The following is an 18,777-nucleotide window of genomic DNA, read 5'->3' on the forward strand; positions in this document are numbered from 1 at the left end:
GTGAAAAAATGTTAAAAGTGCCCATCAAAAGTAACTGAAGTGTGGAACTAAATGTATTAGCCAGAAAACTGACCTACTAATCTTGACTCAGTCACGCTCCTTTAAAGTACCACCCCTTTCTTAAGTGATTAGATGCTTCAACCCCTACTGCACTCTGTGAACAGCACTCAAATGGCTAGGAGTAAATCATAAATAGGAACATAAGAGCAGGAGTAGGCCATTCAGCCCATCAAGCCTGCTCCGTCATTTAATACAATCATGGCAGATCATCCACTTCAATGCCTTTTCTCCCCCCACACTATCCACATATTCCTTTATGTCATTTGTATTTAGAAATCTGTCAATCTCTGCTTTAAACATACTCAATGGGCTGAATTTTACCCTTGTTGGATGGGAGCTGTCCACTGACTGAAAAGTCAGTGGCGACCCCGCCTCCGCCTGGCCTGGGGATCTGGACTACATTTAACAGTCCCCAGGCCTTTACTTGGTCTGAGAGGGGACTTCCACCTTATTGAGGCAGGAAGTACTGCCTAATGGAGCTGCCGGGAGCGGTGGCTACTGCTGGGACTGCAACCCAGCTTCGAGAAGAACAGGAAGGATGGCCCCGGGAAAAGATAAGTTTTTGGGGCCTTGCCGGGGTGATCGGTCGGGCCCCGATGAGGCAAGGGTGGTCGAGTGGGGGGATGGGGGCGTGTTGGGTGTGGTTGAGCATCAGAGGCGGCCCTCCGTTGAGCACAGGGTGCCTGATCATGAGGACCATCTGCCCAGAAAGCCGCCCGCTTTTATCAGACAGCTTTTCTCAGGCCTGGGCCACCCGACCGGCCAAGGGTAAAATTCTTGGGGTGACGGGCAGAGACCCTTAAAGGGCCTTGATTGGCCTGGGACGGGTGGGTGGGCCAGTTTTCATCGCCGCTGCATGTAAAATGGTGGCGGAGGCCAGTCGAGAAGAGCCCCTCAAGCCTCCCATTGCATTTTACGTCCCCCCCCCCACACCAACCCGCTCTGTGTGGGGTGGGGCGGGCGTAAAATTCCGGCCAATGACTGAGCTTCCACAGCCCTCTGGGGGAACAGAATTCCAAAGATTCACAACCCTCTGAGTAAAGAAATGTCTCCTCATCACTGTCCTAAGTGGCTTCCCCCTCATTTTGAAATTGTGTCCCCTGGTTCTAGACTACCCAACCAGGGCAAACATCTTAGCTGCATCTACCTTGTCTATCCTTTTTTAGTATGTTGTAGGTTTCAATGAGATCACCTGTCATTCTTCGAAACTCTGGAGAATACTGGCCCAGTTTCCCCAATCTCTCTTCATAGGACAGTCCTGCCATCTCGAGAACAAGTCTGGTGAACCTTTGTTGCACTCCCTCTATGGCAATTGTATCCTTCCTCAGGTAAAGGGACCAAAACTGCACACAGTACTCCAGGTGTGGTCTAACTAAGGTTCTATACAATTGAAGCAAGACTTCACTACTCCTGTACGCAAATCCTCTTCCGATAAAGACCAACATACCATTAGCCTTCCTGATTGTTTGCTGCACCTGCATGTTAGCTTTCAGTGGCTTATTGAAGAGGACACCCATGTCCCTTTGTACATCTGCATTTTCTAATCTTTTATCATTTAAGAATTACTCTCCACATCCAAAACTTTGATATATATTGTGAACAGCTGGGGCCCAAATGAAAGTATTTTGGATTTTTATAAGGTATTTGAATCAGGTGCCACATAAATAACCTGAGATACCAGCTCCCTGTAACCCTCCTTCACATATTTTGTCTCAACTAAAGCACAGTGAACGATTCTCGTTCCTAAATACAAATCTTCCCTTGCATAGAATTGCTCCCCAAACTAATGAAACTTTATATTTGCTCAGGATCCTACCAACTCTATCCCACAAACAAAACCCATCCATAATATGCCTTCCTTCTAACAACTCAAATTTCCAGAACGCCTTTAATGTAGAGAATTTTTAAAAATCACAAAGCGTTTCACAGAAAAGTAATCAGACAAAAATTAACATAAAAGCAAAATACTGCGGATGCTGGAAGTCTGAAATAAAAACAAGAAATGCTGGAAATACTCAGCAGGTCTGGCAGAATCTGTGGAGAGAGAAGCAGAGTTAACATTTCAGGTCAGTGATCCTTCTTCAGAACTGAATTATTATCTTAACAAATTATTATTAACACCTAGCTAAAAAGGAAGGTGTGACTAAACACTTGGACAAAGAGGTGGATTTTCAAAAGATCTTGAAAAAGATTGGCTAAGTTATCCAGCAAAGCTCAAAATGAAACATGCCAGCCCAGGGTAATGATTTTGTTTAACAGTTCGCATAGACTCATGAGAAGGAACTAGGTCAATAATTGGCCGGCCATAGCCGTTTGATGAATAGGTGCTGAATATGGATATATCTGGAGTAATCAGTCTACAGCCAGCAGAGGGCCAGGTAGCGTTTTGCTACACAAGAAATCAGCAACTCTTTAAGGATCTAGTTATGTTAAAAGATGGTTCAAAGGAAACATTTTTTGTAGTTTTGATGTATTGTGAAAGATAGCAATTACTGGAAATATACTGTGTTGCTCCAAGTACTGCTTATTTGCCTGTTCTTCTTTCATAAATTGACTCTTTGTTTAGAGTTCTGACTGGTTCACTCTATATTCAATCCACCCATCAAAGAGGGAAGAAGCACAGAGCAGCACATGGGTCTTGCTATCTTTCACCAAGATTGGTGTCATGGTCCTGTAGATTTTTTTCTCTCCGGGAAATATGTGATGTGTCTTTAAGGCTTGCAAAGGATCAGTACTGCTTTAAGAATGAACAAGCCTCAGGAGTTAGAGAAAATGCATTTTTGGTTGCTGTTGTATACAACCATTCGGAGACTGCGATTCAAAGGGTGCATTCTCGTTACCTTGGATATAGCCACTTGGACTGAGTATCAAGTGATACATTTGTTACAATTTAATTTTGAACTGGCATTTTAGTTGAAGACAGTCTGTTCTAACAGAACACAGACAGACAGCTGGTGTTAGCACCTGAAAGAAGAGTTCTCAGCCATTTAAACTGAAGAGAATTTTGTCTGTTTAATTATTATCTGTCAAAAGTTTTTTAAAAGTCAAGCCAAAACAGAGATCTCTGGTAATTTAAACTGAAGGAAGGGAAGTTAGACTGTGACAATCTTTTATCCCTCAAAAACTCCAAAGCCAGATTGATTCTATTGAAAGTGTTTGCAAGTTGTTAATTGTTGAAATCTATCGCTGAAGGAAGGAAAGCATCACTTACTGTTGGAATTAGACTACGGACTGTTCCACTGTTGAAGAACCTTTTTGTCCCCCGTAGGATGGCTGTGAGGACTCTAAGCAACATTGGACTGTAAATTTGCAAGGACTCTAATTTTTTCCATTTTAAATGTTGTTTATATATTCATAGTGTTTAAGAATTTAGTTTTTCTAATTAAACAGTTAATTTGTTGATTTAAAGGCACCTGGTTTGGTTAGCCTCATTCGGGGGTTAATACATCTTACAATTTGACTGGGTCTTTCTTTCAATCGGAAAGTTTAAAATGATATGTTAGGCGATCTGTGGAGGGACAGGATTGAATTAACAGCGCGTTTCTCCCACCACAATCAGAATTGTATATTTTGATTGGGGGCTTTGACGGGACCAGTCGGTCTTAACATTGGTCAGGCAAAAACACACATTCCTGTTCATAGGGGCTCAAGGTCCAATTACAGGAGTGGTCAGTGATGCTGAATTCCAATAGAATACCTAGCCTAAAACCCAAAATTATAACAGTGGTCAAAGGGCAGCATGTAAACAAGGGTTAGAAAGACACCAAAGATAGACCTTAGAAGAGGGGACGGAATGCAAAGCCATTACAGATGACGCGCCAGCAACATACCCTCATAATTGTTTTTGTACTGTGCGGCCAATTTGTTTAAATGCACTCGCTGTATTAAAGGGGCCAACTTGTGCATGGCTTGCATAGGAACCTTCATATTGCTGTGCAGCTTAGAGGGTACATTGTGTGCCCACTGTCTTGGGACAGGTACAAGTGGAGCCGAGCTAGGGCAGTATCACAAGGGTAGATCAGAAAGAAACGACAGCAGAGAAGAATAGAGAGGTCAGGCAGGACAAAGAGCAACAGTAGATCGCTGACATAGGCACAATGTAGGTGATCAGACAAGTTCAGACTCAGTGCTGTGGGTAGGGTGGAAATCAGATTGAAGGGATTCAAAAGAGGTGACGGGAGAGGTTTAAAGAGAATGGATGGTAACAACACGGTAAAGGACTTGAAAGGCAGGAGGGTTAGAGTTAGGGCGATAGTTGGAGTAGCATAAAACAAAAATTAGAAGCACAACGTGAGCTTAAAGAGTACAATGTAGCAGCCATTACGAGTCCTAGCTACAAGGGCATAGAGTTAGAGAGTCATTTACAGCATAGGAGGCGGCTATTTGGCCCATCGAGACCATGCCAGCTCTCCACAGAGTTATCTAGTCAGCCCCACTTCCCCACTCAATCCCCATAGCCCTGCAAGTTTATTTCCTTCAAGTGTCCATTCAATTTCCATATTCAGTCAGTATGGCAGCAAACTGAGACAGTTCTTCCAAATAATCTGTCTGGAAACTGGCAAGAGTAGCCATGATGCCTTGGTAAGGTTGCATTTGTAATATCTCTTGACCTGTGCAAATTAACATGTATATAAAACCCAAGACACTGCAATGTGAGTTAGTTTACATAATGGCCTTGAATGAGGTTAAGAAGATATTGGTAAAGGAATATCAGTGCCACCTCAAGATAGGTATGAAAGCAAGTTGTGAAGAGGACACAAAGTGTCTGCAAAGTAATATAAATAGGTTAAGTGAGTGGGCAAAAATTTGGCAGATGGAGTATAATTTGGGAAAATGTGAGGTTGGCAGAAAGAATAGAAAAGCAGATTATTTAAATGGAAAGAGACTGCAGAATGCTGCAGTACAGAGGGATCTAGGTGTCCTTGTATATGAATCATAAAAAGTTAGTATGCAGGTACAGCAAGTAATTAGGAAGGCAAATGGAACGTTGACCTTTATTGCAAGGGGGATAGAGTATAAAAGTAGGGAAGTCTTGCTACAACTGTACAGGGCATTAATGAGACCACACCTGGAGTATTGTATACAGTTTTAGTATCCTTATTTAAGGAGGGATATACTTGACAAAATCACAAATGTGGCAGTCCTCTCAAAGGCAGAGCTCCCAAGTGCGATGGCACTAATCAAAACAGAGGTGGCTTCGGTGGATCGGACTCATCCGCAGGATGGAAGACTGTCACATACCCCAGGACCTCCTGTGTGGTAAGGTAGCTGGGCCAGACAACCAGTGGGGCACCCAAAGCTCCACTTCAAGCATGGTTACAAGCCTGACAGGAAGGCCCTACATGTCAACTATCGCACCTGGGAGTCACTAGCTGGCAAAAGAGGGAAATGGCGACACATCCTGTGGACTGGTGTGCATTACCACAAAGACCAGTTGCAACAGCAGCTTGGCAACAGGTGCCAACATCAAAAACAACAAATCACAGCATCACTTTACCGCTTCACTTGCACCACTTCTGGCAGAACCTGCCTCTCAAGGATTGGCCTTCACAGCTATTGGTAAAGGTGCACCAAGTGGGGAGACACCACCTAAATGGATTGTTTGCTGCGTGTTCATCATCTTTCGTTGATGGAAGAATGCCAACCACTTACATTGGAAGCACTTCAGGGAAGGTTTACTAGGCTGATTCCTAGGATAAAGTGTTTTTGTCTTATGAGGAATGGTTGAGCCTATGCTCATTGGAGTTTAGAAGAATGAGAGGTGATCTTACTGAATCACATAAGATTCTGAGGGGGTTAGACAGGGTAGATGCAGAAACTATGTTTCCCCTCGTGGGGGAATCTAGAACTAGGGAGCCCAATTTCAAAATAAGGGGTGTCCCTTTTCAGACGGAGATGAGAAGGAATTTCTTCTCTCAAAAGGTCATTAATCTTTGGAATTCTCTTCCCCAGAGACAGTGGAGGCTGAGTCATTGAATATATTCAAGTCTGAGTTAGATTTTTGATCTACAAAGGAGTCAAGGGTTATGGGAGGCAGGCAGGAAAGTGGAGTTAAGGTCACAATCAGATCAGCCATATTACTGAATGGCAAAGCAGGCTCAAGGAGCCAAATGGCCTACTCCTGCTCCTATTTTTTTTATAGACAGCAGAAATTCAGACCATTCAGCTGCAAACAATATGTGGTATGGAGAGGCTCTTAAAAGAAAAAGCAGCTACCACTGCAATACAATCATACCACAACTGTTCTTCAAGTTGGGGTAAGCTCTTTTGAAGTGACAGAATAAATTGTAGAAGCATTGGTTATCATTTCCATCCAGAAAATTGTATTCCAGTGGAACATCATAGCCCAGAGACACAGGCGAGACCTGGCCCCTAGTTTTGTAAGACAATATGGTGTGATTTTCTTGAAAAGGGAAGGGGAATAAAATAGATGTTTAAAGTCAATAAGACAGAAACTTTATCTTAAAAGGACTGGTTCTTCCACAAACTTCGTTAGGGGATTTGTTCCTTGCTGGACAAGTTTTCATAGCTTGCAAATTATCTTAAAACTTAAAGCTTTCCTCCATTCTCTTTCCAAATAGCTGTATAACAACAAATGGTAAATGTGCTACTAACATCTGGAGGTTATTTGGCAATCCACACACAGTTACAGTCAAATATCATGTTGGCACAGGGAAACTGCCTAGAGATTGATAGAGAGAAATAGCCCATGGATTAAATTGAGTTATACATCAACATTCAGTCTGACGAATCAGACGATATTTCTTGCGTGGGCAATAGTTGCTTCACCATCCTAAGTAGGTGGCGCTGGCTGTAAAGACAAAATTTGGTGCAATCTTCCCAGCACTTCAGGAACTTCATGATGCAAACATACCAGTATGGTAGTTACCAGCCACACCCATCCCCATCAAGTGTCCATTTAGCAGATTTTCTCTCCCCATCTGGCTAGGTGCCAGACAAGCTCATCAACCCTGAAATGCGCAGCACCTACAAAGGACTAGGTGCATCCAAGCTTCATGCTCATGATCCAGGTGCAGTCCTGTCGCACGACTGCTTCATAGGAGGGCCTCACACTGGGAAAGAAACAAAATCATAGCTGCAGGTCTTAAAGGAGCATTATTCAGAGCTGCTGCCATCCTTCGACTGCCAGGAGTCCCTCAGACACAAAGATCATGTTGAAGGAGAAACAGAAGTTTGCTTATTGCCAATCTTCAGTTCTAAGCAAATTTCAAACACAAACCTCACTATCAGTTTTTTGGGGTACCACTGCATTTGGACATTCCATGGACAGAAAAAGCAGGAAGGATGGGACCACCCTTTCCAGCTTGATTAACCTACAGCATCTACCTCAATTTTAAAATGTTCATCCTCAAATCCATCTATGTCCTCAGACCTCCCTACTTCTGCAACAGTATCCAGCCCCATGGCTCTCCAAGAACTCAGTATTCCTCCAACTTGTGCATCCCTACTTGCTTTGCAACACCATTGGTAGCCAAGCCTTTAGCCAACAGAGCCCTAAAACTTTGGAATCCACTCCAAACACCTCGCTGTCTCTCCAATTCTTTCCCTCCTCCTTTAAGATGCTGCTTAAAACCTACCTCTTTGACCAAGTGTTTGGTCACCTGTCCTAAAGACTCCCTCTTTGGCTGGTATGAACTTTTATCCAATAACACTCGTGAAGCAGCTTGGGACAATTTTACTGCATTAAAAGGAGCTATATAAATGCAAGTTATTGTTGCAAAGTAAGCACAGGAAATCTAAGGGCAGCATAGCAAGAACAGGGGTCCAACAGGTATCTACACCCTTTTCACTGCACCGAGGAGATAAATATTCACGAGGCATAGCGAAGAGGAAAACTAGGCTTATGAGTTTAGACTTTTATGGGTTGAATTTTTGGGCTCGGCCGATGTTGGGAATAGAGGCGCACAGGACCCAAAAAGTACGAAGTCAGCTGGCATGCCGGCTTCCCAATCTGTTCCCGACATCGGCATAGGTTCAGGGGCCAGAAAGGCCACCTACCCCCATGAGGCAGGCAGCAGGCAGGCAATTAAGCTCATTAACAGCCTTGTTAAATCCCAGTCAGCCTCCATTACCCACCTTTTCTAGTTGGCCTCCAGTTTCCCAATGCAACGAGGGACAGATCAACTGCCTGGAGGCAAGCACCCAGTTGCAGACTGAGGTCCCAGCAATCCTGGCTGACCAACTGGTCCGCCCTGCCAACTTGGATGAAGGTAGAGCCAAAGGTCACTCTAGAAAGAGACTCCCTCCATCCCCCACACTGGCTGCCGTTTGTACTATACTATAAAAAAATGGCTGAGAGGGCACCTTCTTGTTGAAGCACCCTCCCAGTTACTTGCCTTGTACTGCAACCAAGTGCTTCCCTGAAGCTGAAAGGCCTCTGATGGGCGGGTTCTCGAAGCTGGAGAGCCAACCACCCTAATTGGACAGAAAACCTATCTCCATGCCAATTAAGGGCTCACCCACGTGAACAGTTTGACTTTAATCAGCTTCCCACCAAAGGCGAGTTCAGGACCCGAAAACCGTCCCAACTCCTGTTTCCACCTCTGAGCAGAAAATTCAGCCCCATATATCTGAGAATATCTGGTTACTAGTATCCCCTCAGGTCCAATACAGGACTGTACCTTGTACATTCTAAAGTTCTGAAAGGGGAAAGTCTGCTTAAAATATTGGAGAAAAAAAACCTATACAAATTAAAATTCTTGCTTTTAGCATGCATCATATTTTTATTTTTTTTATTTAGAGATACAGCTCTGAAACAGGCCCTTCGGCCCACCGAGTCTGTGCCGAACAACAACCACCCACATTTATACTAATCCTACATTAATCCCATATTCCCTACCACATCCCCACCATTCTTCTACCACCTACCTACGCTAGGGGCAATTTACAATGGCCAATTTACCTATCAATCTGCAAGTCTTTGGCTGTGGGAGGAAACTGGAGCACCAGGCGGAAACGCACGCGGTCACAGGGAGAACTTGCAAACTCCACACAGGCAGTACCCAGAACTGAACCCGGGTCGTTGGAGCTGTGAGGCTGCAGTGCTAATCACTGCGCCGCCCACTGGAACCCTACTGCAAAATTTGTCACACTTTTCAGATTGGCCAAATGACTCATGTAATTCACTCATATATACAATTAGCAAGAGTACCTTTGCCAATACAGCTTCCTGACGAACATTTATGGCAAAATAAACAAACACTACTCAAGAATTCAGAACAGTTATCTATTACACCCTGAACATACATTCAACAACTTTATTCTCACACACCACCCTTTTCTCAGTAGCCTTGGTCTTTCCATGTCGTTATACTGGCAGCTCCTATCCTTATCCTCATCCATTGGTATCGTACTAACTCTGTGTCCCTCACTGCTACTGTTATAATTGCCCAAATCCTTCATTTTCCCCTCCAGGCCTTGCCTACCAGGCACCCATAGGAAAATATGAACATACGAATTAGGAGGAGTAGGCCACTCAGTCCTTTGAGCCTGCTCCACCATTCAATAACACGGCTGAACTGCTTACGCCACATTTCCACCTACCCCCTTGCTTATCAAGAATCTATCTACCTCTGACTTAAAAATATTCAAAGACTCTGCTTCCACTGCCTTTTGAGGAAGAAATTCCAAAGACTCACGACCCAGAGAGAAAATATTTCTCCTCATCTCTGTCTTAAATGGGCGACCCCTTATTTTTAAACAGTGACCCCTAGTTCTAGATTCTCCCACAAGAAGAAACATCCTTTCCACATCCATCCCGTCAAGACCCCTCAGGATCTTATATGTTGACCACTCTGCATGCCAGCAACCCAAAGAGCTGACGTCCCAATGTCTCCACTGCATATCCGTAATGGCATGGGATGTCAGCTAGTAGTAAGAAAAATAGTGCAATTTATAAAATTTCCTTGTTTATTTCAACTTTCATGTTCATCTGCCAATTAGGGTCACTGCCTCTCGAATCTCTGATATGATAACAACACTGATCAGGGTGGCGCAGCCCATGTCTGGGAGTGATGCTATTAATTTCAACTGGATGTTGCCCCAGACACATTTGACACTAAAGAAATATGCTACTAGCTAGGTTCTGCGACATATTCCTCCACTTTTCATACTATTTATACAATGGTCCCTATCTGGAACAATCTTGAAGAATTCCATACCATAGTACATTAAAGTTCCAATATACTATGCCACCATGCTGCCTACTGCTATCCTTACAAGACTTCACTAAATTCATGTTCAGATTTTATGATTGCAAAGTTATGTATGCTCTCAGAAATGGAGTCTGTTTTCAGTATTCACAGGCTAATTTATCAAAAATACACAAGCCTATGATGTAGGCTGTTCAAAACAAAAAGATGATGTTCATTGGAAACTGATATACCATCTAAAAGGTAGCACTGGCACTCTCCAAAACCATTAACAGAATCACTCTTCAAAAAGCAGCATTCAGTTATAATTTTGATCTTATAGGTCCTAATGACTAAACCAGTCACAAAAAAAGGTACAACAGCATGATAGTTCTGGTACTGGACTAGCAACCCAAAAGCCGTGAACTCAAAATTCCCAATGAATTTAAGAAATATGGTAGTTTGTGGGCTGGCACCAGAAAAAAATTACCATGAAAGTTCACTAATGTCTTTCTGGCAAGCGAAAATGCTATCCCAACTTGGTTTGATCTACACGTGACTCCTGGCCAACACGACGCAATGGATTTTTAATGCTCTCTGAAGTGATTGAGTCAGTCACACAAGGCACTGCATTCACAATCCATAAAGATTCAAAATTAGAAGCAAACACAAAGCATTGCTGGTTATGCAAGCGAACTTAACAACCTGCAGGACCCTTATCTATACTTCAAAAAATTGTTCTTAACTTTTGAAACAACTCTCCTAACATGCTCCCTTTAACACATTGTACAAGATTTATTGGGTTTATGACAAAAAACAAGAGAAACATCAGGAGTACAAGCCAAGCGAAAGAATGCAACAGAAAGTAAGAAAGAGAAACTGAGAAAGAGGGAGGGAAAAGGGGCAACAAAAAAAAAGAGGGAAAAAGAGAAAGTTAGAGAAAAAGACAGGAAGGTAAGGAAAGACAGAGGACACAAAAGAGAAAAAAAAAGGTTTTAGCCTTACACCCAGACGGGGAGGCAATGATTTAAAATGAAAATTTTCTATAGATTACCTACGAAAACACAAAGATCCTATTACTCTGGTATTTAGAATACAACTTTTTTTTCAAACCATTATGTCTTAATTTCAAAATGAAGAGTCAGTTTTCATAAGTAATAAATTCTGGATGCATTTATAGGCTTCTGCTTTGAAATGTTTATGATGTCACCAGGTCAGTGTCTGTAATCAATGCAACAATCCGAAGGCAAGGTACAACTTGCAAGTGAAAAAAACTGCTAATTACCCAATTCAAAATCTTACAACTTATTTCAAAGAGTCAGGAAATTAGGCTACTTGATTGGCTAGGAAGTCTCATGTGACATGTCTACCAAGCCAGAGAAAGCCTCCTTTCATAATAAATCAAAATTACAGGAAATACATTCCTGTTAGCATTAAGTATTGCCTGGTTTCCAACTAGCTACACTGAGGTCCAGCAAAACAAATAGGAACAGTCTCTTGGCTACTATTAACTTACTATTTGTCCCAATCTGTGTAACAGATTGTCTCTGGCTATGGCTTCAATGATTCCTTCCTTCCGTGAGTTGCTTACCATATGCTGTATGGCTCCATAAATCTGCTTCAGGAACTCCTGTAATTTAGGCAGGTGTAGGCAGACATCTTGCTGCGATTCAAAAGTGGTGGTCTGGCCCCACTCAACAGCCTTATTCAACCAGTATTCAAAGCCAAAGCTGGAAGCTGAAATGGAAGTTCCTTTGGCCATACCACAAGCCACAAAACTCAAAATCAAGTTTTAATGGTCATTTAAAAGGAAAGGATTCTTCCGCTAACACTGTGGAATCTGCAAAAGAATGAAGGGAATTTTCAATATTTTTTCAATGAGGCTTCTGAGCAGTTTTTTTGAAAATCAGAAAGGTATAAATATAATGAATCTATTGTGCCAAAATGGCAGCAAGTGAGTTCTAATAAGTAAATTACTTTAAAGTCCGTTGCCCAGCTGGGGCTCAAATTTTTACCATTTGTATTTGTCATCACCAGCATTTCATTACAACAGCAATAAAATACTACTCTGTACAAAGTAACAATTCAACCACAATCCTGAAACATGTATACACACAAGCATTTTAACCCTTGGTGTTTGTAGTATAACAGGGCCTTTAATTTGTACACAAAACATTTTTTTGAAAAGTAAATGAGACAACCATTGTTGAAATAGTTACCTTTATTGACATTGGTGGAGACACATCCTATAAATGTAAACAGCGAGGGAGGGGAGAAATTACAGAAAAGATTTCAAAAGGAAAAAAAAAAATCTATACTTCTGGCATTTCACAAACCTATAAAGAGAGAAAACAAATGTGGTACTAAACTGTAATAAAATCAAGATGTAGATGAGAACATAAACCACACAAGCATTGCTTGAACAGTTCATTCAATCCCAGTTCTGTAGCCAGTTATGAAAGTATTTGTACTTTGTTGAAGTAAAAATTTCAAAACACCATTAACATATTGTTTGCCTTTGCTCCGTGACCTTTTGGTCAGCTATGTGGCCTGGTCCAATCTGCACCTTCTCCTTTGTTATCTCTTGCCCAACCCCCACCTCACTTGTTTATAATCTGTGACTTTTCTAATATTTGTCAGTTCCGAAGAAGGGTCACTGACCCGAAACGTTAACTCTGCTTCTCTTTCCACAGATGCTGCCAGACCTGCTGAGTGAATCCAGCATTTCTTGTTTTTGTGTAAAAAGAAAACTGACCAGTTATGGATCGAACACAGTAGAGGCATATAAAGGACCTGGTCCCTGGGTCACGAGGGATAATATAGCCTTTTCTTATTCCTACCCGAGTTATGCCCTTCCCCCAGCCTGTCAACTCTTTTTTTTATTTTCTCTGTGTAGAAACCCGGCCTCCCCAGTTTCTATTTAGCTTGCCCAGTGGACAATGAAGCTTTGAGATTTCACTAGATCACAGCACAAACTATTCAAGCTAAAACAGCTAACAGCTGCAACATGTCAGCAAGCCTCCAATGTCTCGTGTAAATATAAAAATACATTTTTTTTTAATTCATTCTGACTGAAGTAACTGCCCTTGACACCAAGCAGCATTTGACTGAGTATGGCATCAAGGAGCCCTGGCAAAACTGGAGTCAATGGGAATCAGGGGGAAAACTCTCCGCTGGTTGGAGTCATACCTAGCACAAAGGAAGATGACTGTGGTTGTTGGAGGTCAATCATCTCAGCTCCAGGACATCACTGCAGGAGTTCCTCAGAGCAGTGTCATGGGCCCAATCATCTTCAGCTGCTTTATTAATGACCTTCCTTCAATCATTAAGGTCAGTAGTGGGGATGTTTGCACCATTCACGAATCCTCAGATACTGAAGCGGTCTGTGTAGAAATGCAGTAAGACCTGGACAATATCCAGGCTTGGGCTGACAAGTGGCAAGTAACATTTGCGCCACCCAAGTGCCAGGCAATGACTATCTCAAACAAGAGAGAATCTAACTATCTCCCCTTGACATTCAATGGCATTACCATCGCTGAATCCCCCACTATCAACAGTTTGGGGGTTACCATTGACCAGAAACTGAACTGGAGTAGCTACATAAATATGAGCGGCACAGTGGTTAGCACCGCAGCCTCACACCTCCAGCGACCCGGGTTCAATTCTGGGTACTGCCTGTGTGGAGTTTGCAAATTCTCCCTGTGTCTGCGTGGGTTTCCTCCGGGTGCTCCGTTTTCCTCCCACATGCCAAAGACTTGCAGGTTGATAGGTAAATTGGCCGTTATAGATTGCCCCTAGTAAAGGTAGGTGGTAGGGATATATAGGGACAGGTGGGGATGTGGTAGGAATATGGAATTAGTGTAGGATTAGTATAAATGGGTGGTTGATGGTCGGCACAGACTCGGTGGGCCGAAGGGCCTGTTTCAATGCTGTATCTCTAAACTAAACTAAACCATGGCGACCAAAGCAGGGCCAGTGGCTAGGAATCCTGCGGCGAGTATCTCATCTCCTGACTCCCCAAAACCTGTCCACCATCTTCAAGGCACAAGTCAGGAGTGTGATGGAATACTCTCCACTTGCCTGGATGGGTGCAGCTCCAACAACACTCAAGACGCTCAACACTATCCAGGACAAAGCAGCCCGCTTGATTGGCATCCCATCCACAAACATTCACTCCCTCCACCCACAGCGACAGCAGTGTGTACCATCTACAAGATGTACTGCAGCAACACACCAAGGTTCCTTAGACAACACCTTCCAAACCCACAACCTCTACCACCTAGAAGGACAAGGGCAGCAGATGCGTGGGAACACCACCTCCTGCAAGTTCCCCTCCAAGCCACACACCATCCTGACTTGGAACTATATCACCGTTCCTTCACTGTCACTGGGTCAAAATCCTGGAACTCCCTTCCTAACAGCACTGTGGGTGTACCTATCTCACATGGACTGCAGTGGCTCAAGAAGGTGGCTCAGCATCACCTTCTCAAGGGCAATATGGATGGGCAACAAATGCTAGCATAGCCAGTGATGTCCACATCCCATGAAAGAATAAAAAAAAAAATCATGGGATGTGGCCACTGACAAAGTCAGCATTTATTGACTGTCCTAATTGCCATTGAGAAGGTGGCGGTGAGCACAGTGCTGTTAGGGAGGGAGTTCCAAGATTTTAACCCAGCGACAGTAAAGCAATGGCAACATATTTCCAAGTCAGGATGGTGTGGCGACTTACAGGTGGTAGTATTCCCAGACACCTGCTGCCCTCATCTTCTAGTTGGTAGAGGTCCCTAGTTTGGAAGGATATAGAATATAAAGAAGGCAACTGAGCCATCCAAGGCGAACTATATTTTAAAAATTATACTGTCAAGTCCAGGGTATATAAACTATTGTGCATAGGAAATTTCTAGCCCAAAATCCCCGGTAATGTGCCACACAAAACCTCAATAAAGCATTACTATTTGTACTTATATTTCTCATTTACTGGTTCCTCTTTATATTTCATGGGTTGGAAGTACGAAACTTGTTGCTTAATGATAAATAATTCCTATTTCAGAGCACCTAGAGTTGTTCATACTCATAGCCTGGATTAGATTAGAGATACAGCACTGAAACAGGCCCTTCAGCCCACCGAGTCTGTGCCGACCATCAACCACCCATTTATACTAATCCTACACTAATTCCATATCCCTACCACATCCCCACCTGTCCCTATATTTCCCTACCACCTACCTATACTAGGGGCAATTTATAATGGCCAATTAACCTATCAACCTGCAAGTCTTTGGCATGTGGGAGGAAACTGGAGCACCCAGGGGAAACCCACGCAGACACAGGGAGGACTTGCAAACTCCACACAGGCAGTGCCAAGAATTGAACCGGGGTCGCTGGAGCTATGAGGCTGCGGTGCTAACCACTGTGCCACCTGATGAGATTTAAATTATATAGGTGATTCAGATGGTTCCATAGCATGTGTTGAGCAGTCTACAAAGACAAAAGCCTCGACAGTCCTGGTATGTCAATGATCTGAATCAATGCCACTGAATAGCTCTAAGTTCCCAAACAACAGTACACCCATTAGCAGTGTTGTCAATAAGCATCTTTAGGACATTACTATGAAAATACTAGGAAGGGGGCATAAAAAGCACTTAAGGCAAAACACTTTAATGTCATACCAATAGCATTCTTGTGTGATCCTCTCAATTCATCTCAAATTATTCGCATCACTATACAATGATTGACCTCTAGTCATTTGTACTAGTACAAAACATGGAAGGTCGACAAGATAGCTTTTTAGATTAGTATGTCAAGGAAACAACCAGGGAACAGGATATTTTAGATCTAGCATTGTGCAATGAGTAAAAGGAGCCTCTAGAGAAGAGTGATCATAATATGAAGAATTTTATATTGAGTTTGAGAGTGATTTAGTTAAGTGACAAACTAAAGTCTTAAGTCTGAACAAAGCAAACTTTATAGGGTAAGGAGGGATAACTTGGCTAAGGTAGGTTGGGAAACTAAAAGATAAATAGTTAAAAGGTATGATGTCAGATAAGCAGTGGCAAACATTTAAAGAATTAATGCATAATTTTCAAAAAATTATACATTCCCTTAAGGAATAAAACCCCCACAGGAAAAGTGGTCCAACTGTGATTAACAAGAAAATTTAAAGATAGTACTAGATTAATGCAAGAGGCTTGTAATGTTGCCAAAAAGAGTAGAATGCCTGAGAATTGGGAAGATTTTAGACTTCAGCAAAGGACAACCAAGAAACTGATAAAGAGAAAAGGGAGTATGAAAGTAAACAAGCAACAGAGATTAAAACACATTGTTAAAGCTTAAGATTAGAGAAAGTAAACACGAGCCCTTTGGAGGCAGAGACAGGAGAAATTATAATGTGGATAAGGAAACGGCAGAAACATTTTAAAAACACTTTGTACATATATTCACAATAAAAGACCCAAAAACTATTCCGGAAATAGTGGGAACCAAGGGTCCACTGAAAATGAGGAACTTTAAGAAATTAGTAGTATTTAAAAAAAACAAGAGAAATTAATGGGCCAAAAAGTCAACAAATCCCCTGGACTTATGGCCTGCATCCAAGGTAGCTACAGGGATAGTGAATGCAGTGTTTTTTTTAATTCCAGAATATCCCAGATTCTAGAATTGTCCATGTGGATTGGAAGATAGCAAAAGTAACCCAAATATTCAAGAAAGGAGGAAGAGATGAAACAGGGAACTGTAGGACAGTTAGCCTGTCATCAATAGTTAGGAAAATACTAGAATCTATTATTAGGGATGTGGCAACAGAGCATTTAGAAAATCATATGACTTGGCAGAGTCAACATGATGCGGAATTTGCGTTTGACAAATCTGTTAGAGTCTTTTGAGGTTGTAACCAGTGGCATAGATAAGGGGAAACCAATGGATATAGTACTTTTGGATTTTCAAAAAGCATTCGATAAAGGTGCCAAGCAAGATGTTATTACACAAAATTAGGGCTCGTGGGATTGGGGGGTCAGAGTCATTGGGCTGAATTTTACCAGCTCCTGGGTGGGAGAGCCAGGGGAAGGGGGTGGGAGGCAGGTGGTGAGGTCGGTGAAATAGCAGAGAGCCATGTCAGATGGCTCCCCCATCACTATCTCATTGCCGGGAATTTTCCAGCGGCAGGCTGTGAGGCAGATTGGCTGCCCTATCCATGGAGGTGAGCAGCTGATTTGCATAATTAAAGTCCCAATTAGGGGCCATTTTTACGGGGCCACCAGCATTTTGCCAATGATGGGGCAGTCACCCCACTTGGAAAGGCCACCAGCTTCATGAGGGCAGCTTCCCCGCAGCAACCCAGGGGCCATCAGAGCCAGAGGCTCCACAGTCCAAAGAGGGGACCACGGGCAGGGAAGACCATCCCTACAGCCCCAATGGACCATCTGAAGGAGTTTCCACTCTGTCCCGCTGGGTCTACCGCCCTCAGCCCCCTAAATTTTAATTTTTACATACCTGCCCAAGGGTACCTCAACATAGAGGCGCACTCAAGGTCTCCTGCCTGCCTCAGCAGTGCCCACCTCTCCCAGTGGTGCTGCTGAGGCTCTCTAATTGCTGCCAGCTACATTAGTGGACCCGCAGGTGGCCAATTAAGATGCCATCTGCAGTAAAATCGCCAAGCCGGTCCCACTAATGAGAGGGGAATATGGAATCAAAAATAAAATTTGTTTTAAATTCTTTCATGGGATGTGAGCATCACTGACAAAGCCAGCATTTGTTGCCCATCCCTAAACTAAGAATACAAGTGGACACCAGAATTAACAACATACCCATCATTCACAAAATATCTATTTAAAAACATCTTCACCGGGTTAAAGCACAAAGAGAAACCAAGATGTTTCAGTGAGAGAATCTCACAGAAACCACTTTAATCTTTTCTTGGTACTCACAATAAGGAGAATAGTATCCAACTTTGAGAAAGATGAGGGAAAGATAAAGGTTGAGCTTCCATGTCCTGAGTCAGCTTATCTAAGCTTTGGCAATAGGGATGCAAACAAGGGTTTTCAGGACATGTTGGATGGGAAAGTGATGGCAAAACAGCCAGGATTGTGCTCCAGGTTGTTTCCAACAACTCTTACTGGAACTAGGCTCTGTTTATAATGTCTCTCATGATCAAATAATCTATTGACAATCACAGTCTAGGTTCACACATGAAGAACAGGCATTTCAGTGAGGTATTAGAATACAAGTAGTGCCCATGGGTCCATATCCCAGCCCAAATCAGCAACTGCAGGAAAAGAGGGCAGGAGAAAAACTTGAATGATAAAAAAAAGATGTTGGCGGGCGGGGGAAGAGAAAGAGACTGAAAGTCCAGCAAAATCCATAGCCCAGACACATTTATCCAGAAGTAGGCATTTTCAATCCTACTTTTGAGAAGAAACTTTACCTATGGGACAGTGTCACCTCAGGACCCTTTAACAGTTACCATGGAGATGACTGCAACACATGCCCCCTCAACTGGAGCAAAGCAAAAAAAAAAACTTTCTCAAATACTGTAGTCAATAGGAAAAGTTTCATCTTAAGTACTAGC

The 18,777-nt window shown here is 42.8% G+C and overlaps 1 protein-coding gene across 2 annotated transcripts in view; it reads right to left on the reverse strand.

The window, feature by feature from the left end:
* The window catches only part of fancc (FA complementation group C), a 221,779-nt gene that overhangs the window by 195,303 nt on the left and 7,699 nt on the right, over positions 1–18,777 (reverse strand). Inside the window, exon 2 of one of the 2 annotated variants that reach the window (XM_068030085.1) lies at positions 11,803–12,051. In XM_068030085.1, the coding sequence (XP_067886186.1) occupies positions 11,803–11,973 (171 nt within the window). In that variant the 5' untranslated portion in view covers positions 11,974–12,051. Of the gene's footprint in view, positions 1–11,727; positions 12,052–18,777 lie in introns of both variants that reach the window. The other variant, XM_068030084.1, reaches the window with a different exon arrangement.

Source organism: Heterodontus francisci, chromosome 4, assembly GCF_036365525.1.
Source record: "Heterodontus francisci isolate sHetFra1 chromosome 4, sHetFra1.hap1, whole genome shotgun sequence".
Classification (NCBI taxonomy): domain Eukaryota; kingdom Metazoa; phylum Chordata; class Chondrichthyes; order Heterodontiformes; family Heterodontidae; genus Heterodontus; species Heterodontus francisci.